The sequence below is a fragment of the Parasteatoda tepidariorum genome, chromosome 6 (genome assembly GCF_043381705.1).
Source record: "Parasteatoda tepidariorum isolate YZ-2023 chromosome 6, CAS_Ptep_4.0, whole genome shotgun sequence".
Lineage (NCBI taxonomy): Eukaryota > Metazoa > Arthropoda > Arachnida > Araneae > Theridiidae > Parasteatoda > Parasteatoda tepidariorum.
In genome coordinates, this window is record NC_092209.1 from 26,816,347 (window position 1) to 26,828,743 (window position 12,397).

At 30.1% G+C, this 12,397-nt stretch overlaps 2 protein-coding genes across 4 annotated transcripts in view; both read right to left on the reverse strand.

Moving 5' to 3' along the window:
* The window catches only part of LOC107437101 (prolyl 4-hydroxylase subunit alpha-1-like), a 168,249-nt gene that overhangs the window by 47,561 nt on the left and 108,291 nt on the right, over positions 1 to 12,397 (reverse strand). Inside the window, exon 1 of one of the 2 annotated variants that reach the window (XM_071182125.1) lies at positions 1,384 to 1,534. The exons of the other annotated variant lie outside the window; for it this stretch is intronic. The gene's annotated coding sequence lies outside the window, so the exon portion shown is untranslated. Of the gene's footprint in view, positions 1 to 1,383; positions 1,535 to 12,397 lie in introns of those variants that run through there. 2 annotated transcript variants of the gene reach the window in all.
* The window catches only part of LOC107437103 (prolyl 4-hydroxylase subunit alpha-1-like), a 37,457-nt gene continuing 29,723 nt past the window's right edge, over positions 4,664 to 12,397 (reverse strand). For both annotated transcript variants that reach the window (XM_043047867.2, XM_043047868.2), the window contains exons 12-14: positions 11,928 to 11,996; positions 8,618 to 8,714; positions 4,664 to 4,852 (exon numbers count right to left, since the gene is read on the reverse strand). In XM_043047867.2, coding sequence (XP_042903801.1) covers positions 4,782 to 4,852; positions 8,618 to 8,714; positions 11,928 to 11,996 — 237 coding nt within the window. In that variant the 3' untranslated portion in view covers positions 4,664 to 4,781. The remainder of the gene's footprint in view (positions 4,853 to 8,617; positions 8,715 to 11,927; positions 11,997 to 12,397) is intronic.

Below are 12,397 nucleotides of genomic sequence, written 5' to 3' on the forward strand. Positions count from 1 at the left end.
CGCATTCTTTTCTTTTATAAAGGAGAAAAAATCTTCATAAAAGTTTGAAAAGCTATGAAGAATTTCATTAATACGGTGATATTTTTTGTTTGACAACATTACTAAAAATTTACTTGCGATTAAGTTTTCATTTTACTGTACATTTAATGAAGAAATCAGTATTCTATAATATAAAATATTGAATTAATCTCATCATTCATCGTTTTTAAATGCCAATAACTCAACTACAAAAATTTTGAGATCAGATTTTCACTGTAATATCATTATGAAAATATTAGTAACGAGAAGAATTATGAGTTTTAATTTAATATCTTATCTGAGATAAAAGCTTTGATTTTGTTATTTTAACATTTTACAAGAATTAAATAAGGTCCCATATTAGTTATTAAAAACCATACTACTAAATTGCGTACTGCGATATACATTATTAAAAATTATCTCTTTCCATAAGAATGACTCAGTATAAAGATTAATTATTTTAATTGACTACATTAAAAATTGATGATATAGATTAATTTTACTAAAAACTAATTACATCGATTAATTTTACAATAAAAATATTATATCGATTAAATTAACTAAAAACTAATCATATCGATTATTAACTAAAGCACTTAATCGATTAATTTATACCAAGTTTTTATAAATAAAAACGATTAATCGATATAAAATATCGATTAAATCTATATCGAAATAATAACAGTCACTGCTATTTGTCACTGTTACTTTTGGGTCCCAGTAGCAGAAGTAACAGTGACTGAAAAGTAGCAGTTTTGCCCATCTCTACTTGTAACTGATTCATCAATTCTGTTGAGACATAAAACTAAAAGGTCATATGTGATTCAAGTTCTAAGCTTAAAGTTCAGGTTAAAAGACCTTAATAAGGTGAGGCATGAGTTGCAGGCTGTAGAACATGAATTGGAACCTTTGTCATAAAAGTGGTGAACATTATAAACTAACGAATTATTTAAATATAGTGGTGGATGAAAATCTACTAAATTGAATTTATTAAACCAAAAATCACAAGTGATAATCTACCACTTTAAAATATATATTTGCTATCCAGAGCAAGTTGGCATCTCTGCAATATTTCATTCTTGAATAAATAAGTGTTTTAGCTTACATTCCTATGTAAATGATAAATATCAATAAAACGATTTTTTTTTTCTTAGCTTTCACATTGTTATTTTCAATTCTCGATTATATTCGAGTGTGAAAAACTATAACAGCATAAAATACATCGCCGCTCGAATTATCTCGAGTGTGCACAGTTTGACATGTTTAGCGCGCTCGAATTAACACGAGAGCGCAAGTTAAGGGGTTAAGATAAATTAAAAAGAAAAAAAATTATAATTGCAATTAAAAGAACAAAAAATAGCTTACCTTGGTTTAAAACTTTTTAAAAATTGATTGAAGTAGTATTTTCAACTTTGAGAGGAAAATGTCGACGAAATGAGATCAGATCGTCAGGAAACAATGAGAAGAAAAATGTGTTCTTAGATGACGACTAGCCAGGTGCAAAAGCAATAATGAGAAGCAATTTACCTGGTCAGCAAGAAACAACAGTTTTGTTATGACACATAGAATAATAGAATGTCGATTTACTGCCATTTCACGATTTGCCATCATAATAGCAAATTTGTAATTATTTTAATCTAACTTCACGTCGGCGTGCAAAAGATTTTGTTTAACAATGGTGACTTGTAAGTTGTAAGCAAAATGTTTACATTATATTTATTATCTTCAAATTTGAGTTTTAGTAAGCCGAAGTTGACTGATTTTAGTGTTATGTTTTGAGAAGGATTCCCTGAATTTAACAAATATACGCCCAGTTTATCTTTTTGTTCCAAAAATGAAAAAAGACAGTAGGTAGTTATTATTCAGCAGAAACAAGAAAATTCTATTTACCATAATACATTAATCATATAAATATTCGTAATTCGATATAAAATTAAAGCTTTTTTTAAGTATATTTATAAGTATTTTTAACACCTGACTTATTCTGACCGGTCATGGCCTAGAAATTGTATTAAAGTGTTAAGTAAACTTTGATAATTGTATTTACTACGAAGATTCATGCATGCTATAACTAGTTTCAATTAGTAAATCTTGGGGTATAAAATTCAAAACTGATTTTATAAAAATAAATTGGAAGTTAACTTTATGGAAATTTAATTATTCTCGTCAAATTTAACTGTCACCACTCTTTAATTTTTCTAGGTTGTAGAAAATTTTGTATTTGGCGTACACTAATGTGTAGCTTAGGACTGGAGAGGTTAGACAAATATAAATAGTACCACTTTTCTATAAGATTAATTTAACACAGGCCACATCAGTGTTTTTGTACTTGGCAATGGGACCTCCGTAGCCGAGCGCTATCGCCCACCAAACACTGTGCGAAGTGTGGAGGTGGCTGGTTCAAATCCCTTCATAACCCTGGATGCTTTCTGCTTAACCCGTATTGTCCCGACTTTATATATTGAGATGATACAAGAAGTGGTTTTATGGAAAAGGTGGTATAATATATTATCGAAATTAATTGGTTTTTCTACTGTTAGGGTACTCAAAAAGTCTTTGATAGATCAAAAAGTACTTGCTCCTTTTAATTCTAGATCTAGTCAGAAATAACTAAATCATTGTGGTATCTGAGTATCTTTTAATTCACCCAGATAAATGAAAATTCTGAAAAAAGTTTCCCACCACAATGAATGTCTTTGAAAAAAGGAACTGTCCTAAATATATGACGCTGGGCGTTAACCGGTTAATGTCCTTCTCTAAATAGTTCTATTCTTTTATTTGACAAAGGTTTATTAGCCTAAATTGAGCATGCAAGTCTGCAAATATATGTAATTTCAATGAATTATAAAGTAGTTGTCATTTTAGCCAATAGGGATTCCACGGGCGAATAAAAATGCAAAAAAGAGCTGACCAAAAATTTGCAAATTTTTAAAGCATATTTTTCTCTGTTTGCTATTGAAGTTGATTGCAAAGATGCTTTTGCTTTGTAGTTATTATTAACTAATTGAAGATACATTAAATTAATAAAATAATTCGAATTTTTACCACTTATTAATTTTTAATCTCCTTTTGCATAGCTGTGCTAAGCTCAAGATCACTCTCCAAAGTGACTATTCTCTAGTCAAATGGCAAATGAAAAAACATTGTAAACACATCTAAAACGCTTAAAATACAACAAATGAATTATCTGGTCCTTTTACTTATGTTTAAAACATTTTAAGGAAGCATTAGTCAAAATAATTTCAAAACAAATATATTAAAATAAGAATCAAGCATTTGTCACATTTCGTCGAAGAATTGTCAGGAATGGGCAAACAATTACATCAGCTATGCAAGGTACTATGATGATAACATGGAACATTTTCTTTCTGTTTCATGATATTTTATAACAGAGCTTAGATACTTTCGCATCACCTGATTTTAAATCTTCATTCAGTTTCTCACTAGAAGCTTCAGTTTTTATGCAGTTTAATGATATATTCCTATCCAAGATTTTTTTTTATTTAAATTCCCTCGAGTGAATACCCTGCGTCTAAACATATCTGCTACTTAGAGAGTGGTAGGAAGAAGGTGATGATGCATTTCAATTTATGATGTGATATGTTACTGTCATATACAGTGATGATAACAGGTGACCCCATGGCATTCAACGTGTTAAAAGTAAATAATAAAAAAGTAAGCATGCACTAGACCTTATTCGATACTGCTTCAATGAAACCTTAACCATAGTGTTTCGATGCAATTCACATAGCTACCAACTCTTTCCGGTTTTGCCGGAAGATTTTATTTTCATATTTAAAGTGGTAGCGAAATTCATGTTATTTCACTAAACTTTTTGAATTGTAATAATTATTTTAAATCAGTTTGACCACCACTACATATAAATAATTACAATAAATATATATAAGCATATTAGTTCTTACAGTAGCGAATTTCAACCTGATTAAAATATAAATATATTTTTGAAGAAGATTGCTTTTCGGTAATTGTTTTACTACCACTTGGAAAATCCTCTCTCGAAAGGAGTGAATGTTGGCAGGTATGAATTAATCACCTGGGGACTCTTTCTCTCTCGCTCTCTGGCTACTTATTTTTAAATCTGCTCATCACCAGAGGACATCCTGTGCAAATTTCAGCCTCAAAACTCATTCTCGAAACTCTTAGAAGTATCCAGTACTGCCATAAACAAGGCAGCAATCCATTTCGATTATGTGCTGGAACATATATTAGACTTAGATTTGTTCTTGTTACTCAGCGCCAACCCTGGTGAGCTCTCACTGATTCATGACTCAAAGAAATAAAATAATGACATGGCTAGGCATATAGTTAAAGATATGGACTGCACAAACATTGGAATAAAATTATGGTAATGAAAATATAGTTGCACAGCCGGTGGACCTACCTTACCCACGGTTGTCCGCAACTTCTAGTGGGTTGCACTCCGGTTACACCAGTCTGATATACATGAATGGTAATAAAATGGAGAAATTTCTATATACAATGATTACACTATTGGCAAACATTTCAAATTCTGAAAACAATGTTTATTAAGTGGAATTAGTTCGCATCCTTTTTTTCATAACATAATTCAAACCACACAACATTAAAATATAAAATAAATAAATAAAGTAAAAAAGCACAAAAATTCTTACATAATTTTGCTCTTTTTATTATTCTTAGAATGCAAATTTGTGAAAAGTCTTACAAAGTTTTTACAGGTCGAATGTCTTTGTGGATGGCAACATTTTTCAATGATGAAGAAATTATTCGAAGGGGCTTAAACTACAAGGTCTTTTAAATTCATTTCCATTTTCATGAAGCCATTTATTTGCAACTGAAAAAAAAAACATTATTTAAAATTAATTCACGCACATTCTAAAATTTGTATCACATATGTTAGTGACCCTTATAGCACAATTTATTATGAAACCTGTATAGTTCATATGAATTTGTGCCACAAGGTACAAGTTTATATGTAATGGTGTTGGAAATAACTTTAAATGAAAAAAAAATACATTAAAACCCAAACATCGCAACTAATAGTGAAAAATTTTACAGAAAGAGAAGTATGTTGGCAGTCCTGCATATGTAGTCAATTAAAAGCGAAGTGCTACAGGTTGACGTACCCCTTTAAGACTGAATTTCGTTCGTTCGTTCGTTGTTGTAGAACTGGGCATCTGAGGCCTAAATGGCCCTTTTTAAGACTGAATTTGCTCAATTGAGTTGGTTATATATCTTAAACCCAATAAATTAAAAGTGGTAATACATGTGTTTTAAAGATGCTCGGCTTAAAACTGTAAAAAGTGGTGTCAAATAAAAAGGCTAAAACCTATAAGACGAGAATAAAATTAGCAACTTTTGAAACATATTTCTTCCAGTTTACCTCAGGAATTTTTTCGCTTTTAATGTATATAATATACAATTTAAGCCACGATGGTAGTTACAGTTTAATAAATAAATGTTGTTTGATTAAGATTTAATTAACCTACAAAAAACTTCAGATAACTAATAGGCTTACGTGCTGTATATTGAAAAAACATAAATAATTATATATTTTGCTACCACATCAAAATAAAAATAAAATTGTATAAAGTAAAATCCGACTGCTTTAATGTAATCTAAAATATGTAAGCTACTAGTCCTTTTCTCCCCTCAATAGAATTTATCTATAATTCAAATTTCTATGAAGTAAAAATCCATTCGGTCTAGGTATTTAAGTTTAAATCGGCTAGCAAGCAGGGCTAAAGAGAATAGAAGGGCTGGTTCACTCCTTTGAAGTATCTCTCGCCGCGCCGATCCTCCGACGTCACTTTGGCGCAAAGCTCGCACTTTTATTTCAAGAACGGAGCGCCTTACTAGCTCTAACTAATATTGGATCATTTCTTTTTGCGAGATATTCTATGACATTTGTCATTTTCTATAATTACTTTCCTCAGTTTTTGCAGTGAATTTACAAGAATTTAAAATTATTATCGAAATGCCAGTTTGCGCGATTGCAACTTGCAAAAATTCTGATATAAAAACAAAAGGAAAAAGTATAATTTTTCGCGTGTTCCCTAAAGTAAATGAACAACTATGTAAAGAATGGATTCCGAAATGACACAGTTAATATAAAACAGCAATACGTTTATTCTGTCGTAAAGAACTTTTATAAAAATTCATTATCTAAATAGAAACCGCCTCGTTACTTCATAAAGAAAGGCAGGTGAAAAGAATTAAAAAATAGATAAAGTCAAAGAAAATTAAAATGTAAGTAAAAAGTATAAATAAAATATATAGTATATAGTTGAAATTCTCCTAATTTCATAACATATTTTTTAATGTAGTTATTCTAAATATTTATGATTTTTTTTAAAAATTATATTCTCTTCAATTTAAATATCTATAAATTATATCATCGTAAATTTAAATGTCTATAAACAATTGTAAAATTTCTAATGTCATTATGAACCTAAATTATTATTTTGTTTCAGTAATTAGCGTTTAAGGTTGATGTTTCCTAATGATTAAGTATGAACAAATTGCTATTAACGACATATTTTAAAATCAGGGATTCTAAATTTAACTTAACTTATCTTTATAAAAGAATATGTAGATAAAAAAAGTGTCGATATATGCCTTCATTTTTCTTAATAGTTAAAGTTAAAACTGAACTTTTTAAAATAAAGTATTTATCGTGTCATTTTCACCAACTAGCAAAACATTTTTATAAGTTTAAAATGGTATTTTTTTAATATAATAACCAAGAAAGTTTTTTTTGAACTATGTTTATGAACGGAAATAATGTGTTAATTACGTAAAGTTTGAAGGCTAATAACCAGAAAAAGTCTAACTTATTTTAACAAGAGAAAGATGCAAAGTTATCATATCTTTGCTTGCGATCTCCGAGATCTGTAGACACAGTGATGTCATGAGAAGGGAAATCGTAGCTTCAGCTCTAAGAGCGGAGTGAACTAGCCCTTGTATTCTCTATTAACAGTATTAAACAGAGATAAAGGCCAATTTCCCATCATGTTTGTTTCATTTTGAATTTAGATTAAAATGGTCTTAGAATTAATGCAATGCAAGTCATTGTAGTAGCTAAAACTGAATAATTAAATAAATAAAAATTATTTGAGTGTTTACCATTTCTTTCATTTTTAGTTTCTCGTGGTATCCCTGCAGGTGTGAAAATGGCTAAGCGGACCATATTTCGTAATAAACAAATCCATATACCGATTTTATGTTAAAAACCTAACATAAGCGCTTGTGATTTTAAATACACAATTTTATTTAAAAAAAAAACTGCACAACTGCTATAAATTTATTGGCGCTGCAATCACAATCAGTGATTCTGTAGTCGAAATTAATCATGACACTCAAATAATTTATTGGCACAGCACATTAACCATTTATAATCAAGTATCTATTTCATGATTTTACTCGTCAATACTTATCTCTATTATTTTCTTTTAATTTCTTCTGATTAAAACAACTTCTAGAAAAAATAATATACGATGAAGAGGTAAAAGGCCTCTGCGGGTGGCTTAATGCCTCGAACAACCATATAAATACTGTTAATAGTTATTTTCCCCCGCTGCTTCATATAAATATTCAAAACATGTATTCAAAATACCTCGTAATTCCAGATATTTCGTGGTGAGACATTTAGCATGTTTGAAGAATTAACCAAAATTCTGCTAAATTTAGTTTCTGAATTTTTACCACTTCATAAAATTCTTAGCCTAAAAAGAAGCAGTTGACAACCATGGTAGTGATGCAAACGTTTTCTAAAAGTAACTTTTATGTTCAATACATTTCTGAAATTTTAAAGCGAGTGAAATGCCTTTCTCGTAGAATTTACTTCACTATTATACCTCTTCAAGCTCATGGCGCTGCAGTTGTGTCTTTATAAAGATTAATTTTCTGCCTCTTAATAAAATTCTTTGACTAAAAAGAAGCAGCTGGCATGCATGGTGAAGGTATAAGCAATTTCTAAAAGTAATTCGAATGTCCTATCTATTCCTGAAACTGTAAATTTTTAAAACGAGTGAAATGTTCTTTTCCAAAGTCAATTTACTTCACTATCATGCCACTATATGAGCATGGAGCTGCAGTTCATTGTTTCTAAAGATTAATTACCTACTACTTTATAAAATTCTTTTCCTAAAAAGATGCAGTTGGCATACATGGTATTGGTATAAGTGATTTCAAAAAGTAATTTGAATGTCCTATCCATTCCTGAAACTGAAAATTTTTAAAACGAGAAAAATGTCCTTTTCCAAGGTCAATTTACTTCATTATCATGCCACTATATGCGCATGGAGCTGCAGTTCATTGTTTATAAAGATTAATCACCTACTACTTCATAAAATTCTTTTCCTAAAAAAAGATGCAGTTGGCATCCATGGTATAAGCAATTTCTAGAAGTAATTCAAATGTCCTATCTATTCCTGAAACTGTAAATTTTATCTTAAAGCGAGTAAAATAAAGTATAAATTATCAGCATAAAACTGTGTCATTGATTACAATACATTATTATTGCATATAAACTTTATAGAGCATTATAAATACATTCGAATAAAGATGAAAGATAATTAATAAATAAATAAATTGTTACCCCACTTTGATCCAGTTAAAACCGGACACGCTGCATGTATCGTGTATTCATTTCCGGTTCCATTTTGGTACAAATTATACCAAAATGCAGCAGCGCCCTGCAAGATAAATGGGTCTACAATTTTTTACTTTTTTTAAAGCAATTCACAGTTAATTAAAACGTATAGTCTCACAATCATACGTAGCCTAACGTATTTTAGGAAATTGGTGCGAGAACGTAACATTGCGTAATGATATTAAAAGACATTTGGCTTATACTATACTTTTAACCCTTTGCACTGTACCCTTTGCATTTAATTTCTGTTTTATCTAATATCACACTATAGCATTTAAATTACACAATATACTAATGTTATACAATTTTAAAATTCTTAAAATAAAGTGGTTACTAATGATTAAAGTACAAAATTTTTTGAACTTAAAGTGGTGACTGTTGATGGAGCCTCCGTGGGGACATCAGAGCGCAAAGAGTTAAAATATGCACTCAGTCACACAATTTCAGATCAAAATGAAAACAAGATTTTTGTTTGTACATACATAATGGTAAAAGCAATCTTGTTTTATGAAAAATAATATTTCAAGAATGGAATAATTGAGTTACCAGTCTTCTTTTTTTTATTCAAATGAATAAAAAATAATACATTAAAACATAAACATAAGTACCACCAGATCAATTTTTTAGAAAAAGTCTATATTGGGTTGGAAATCATGCAATTAAGACCTTAACCATGATTTGAACTGCGTATTGATGATAGCTTATCAGCTGCCAACAGCCTTAACTTCCTTCATTCTACCTTCACCAACAGTACCAGTCACCCTAGGGTGAAGCACAGTTTAGGAGATCACGTGCCCGACGGAATAAAACATTTTACCAATTGTACTTGCTTTCTAAACTTCGATTTTAGTTTTCTAATACTGATAAATATATTTCGCACAAAATGAAAAGAGAGGAACTGTGAGCGGGTTATTAGATATACTCGACAAAAAATATGTGAAGGAGTTCCTTTCCATACCTGCCAACATTCACTCTTTTCGAGAATGGATTTTCCAAGTGGTAGCAAAACAATTACCGAAAAACTATCGTCCTCAAAAATATATTTATATTTTATTCAGGTTCAAATTAGTTATCGTAAGGAATAATATGCTTTTATATATTTGTTGTAATTATTTATATGTAGTGGTGGTCAAACTGATTTAAAATTATTATTATAATTCAAAAAGTTTAGTGAAATAACATGAATTTCGCTAGCACTTTAAATATGAAAATAAAGTCGTCCTTGAAAACCGGAAGAGTTGGAAGCAATGCCTTTGTGATCATCTTCTGTTATAAATTTATGACATCCCTTTGAGCAATTTTAATTATGACATTCCTTGCTTCTGAAATTGAAACAACCACGCGCAAAAACTATTAACAGACAATGTAATGCACTACTAAATCTCAAGCTTTATTTACATAAAATGTTATTTTATTTTTTAATTGTACTTATTTATTCGTTTTAGATGTCAAAAAGATAGACTGATAACTCAATTATTTCATTGTTAAACTATTTCTTTGAAAAGCAAGACATTTGTATCCACTAATATGCTTATCTATAATATTTACAGTGATACGAACTTGGCTTTGTGGTCACATTTTCTCTACTGGAAGCAAAACCTATGTATTTCAGTGTTTGATTTCGTTAGTGACATTTCATTTGAAGTAATTTTGCTCACCATTGCACATGAATTATTCGTAAGTTCATATAAAACGCTTCGTTCTCCCATTTATATCGTAGAAGCTTTATAAAGCAGTAGTTAAATTGGACAAAATTCAGTAACTTTTTACTCTAATCGCTTTTAACCCTTTCGCGCCGACTGTCACAAATACGTGCCAGCATAAGACCGTATCAATCAGGGTAAAAAGATAAAACTGGTAATCTAAGTAATTCTTTAGCAGTTTATTTGTGGGCGGAGTTATAATTGTTTGATTTATTTAATTCACCATTACTTTAGTTCAAAATAAAATTATTTAGTTATACTTTGAATTAACATTGATTATATATATAATTAAACTAACAATAATTAAAGTAAAAGCAAAGTAAGTCTGTCAAATTAGCAACGACTCCATTTAAGTTACCGTTTTTTATTTAATTACAACTTGATTCTGATTTTGTACGAATGCTTTTCTGAATCACCCGTCCCCAAGGGGTTAATTTGAAATTAGGTTGTTGTCACTTTCCCATACTGTTTGAAATCAAGCTGTTTTGTAAGGCAGAAGGTGCGTTTCTTGTTTTTTTAGTATCCCCATCTATAGCCACACACACACCTCACAGCTCGTTTTACAGGGAGTACCCAATCATACTCCATTGATTAATCCACTGATCTTAATTTTGACCTGAATCAGAAAACGATCAATCTCCAAATCAGTACCCCCAGAGGTATTGATTTGTTATGGGAAACTGGAGGCTTTTGTGACGCAGACAAAATTAACGTGCACCAGCCACCATTTAATACACGGAGATTATACGGCCGGAGGGATTCTGTTTCACGTTCTCACGAACACGGAGCTTTTGGCATCCCTTAATTATTTCTTAACGCATTCACGCCGGGTATTGCGCCTGAAAGCGGGACGGAAAATAGAAAATACTGGTAGAAGAACTATTTCAATATTAAATAATATTCGGGAGGAGTTAATCTATTCACAACAATAACAAATCACTGTAAAGAAATTTATCACGGCGAAGAAGCAATTCAATAAAAAAATTGCATCCGTTAAAAAAAATTGGTAGTTATGGATTTTTATCATTCCCGGAAAAAAACAAAAAAATGACATTTATTGTTACTAGTTTTTACTCCGGTGCGCTGCCAAGATGAGACAATCTAGCGTGACCCACCGGTGGGTCACCCCGGAGTGAACGTGTTAAAAGGGACGTTTAATAGAATCTTCAAATCAAATTTTGCAAAACATTTGTGAGTCTTTTCTTTTATTGTGGTAAAACATTTCAACACGATTGTTGTTATCAAAATTTTTGGTCGTTAGATTTTTGTTTAAATAATATTTAATTTTCATTACAGATACAATTCTGAAACAGCTTTAAATTTTAAAAAAAATATTAGATATCTTAATCCATCATTGTCTTGCAATAACTTTTATTTTATTTTAGAAAAAATGTATGGGTCTCCTAACTCAGTAATTTTTTACTCACGCTAAACTTTTTCTATATTTTTAGTAATTTTTTGGAATTAGTTCCATATGAAAATATAGCAAGTGGTTTTGCCATAAGTTGTAACTAACGCGTCGTAAAAATTCTTTGGAATAAAAATTGAGTTACCTTCACAGGTTTCACTTCAACTCCAATTCGTGGGAACACAGTTGATCCTCCGGCTGGCACATGACTTAACTATAATAATAATAATAATAATAATAAAGTATAATAATAATGGAGTATAAAAATATATAGTCATAATTAAGAATAAATAAATAATGTTTACAATACTCAACTTATTTAATGATAATTATTTTTTTTTTCATTTTTCACATTATCGAATAATTTTTATTTAATAAATGCCTTGATAAAATGACTTTTAGGATTTTTAAGGAATTACATAGTTGCTTAACATGCAGCATATACACTTTATGCATATACACATTATTCCCTATACTAATGAATTACTTCCCATACTGCACACTTTATCCTCCGTTCCCTTCCTTAATCCATTGTCCTAATACACTTATGCAACATTTCGCACATTGGTTTATTTTACGTTAAAAGCCATTTTGCACGATATTCACTACAGTGAT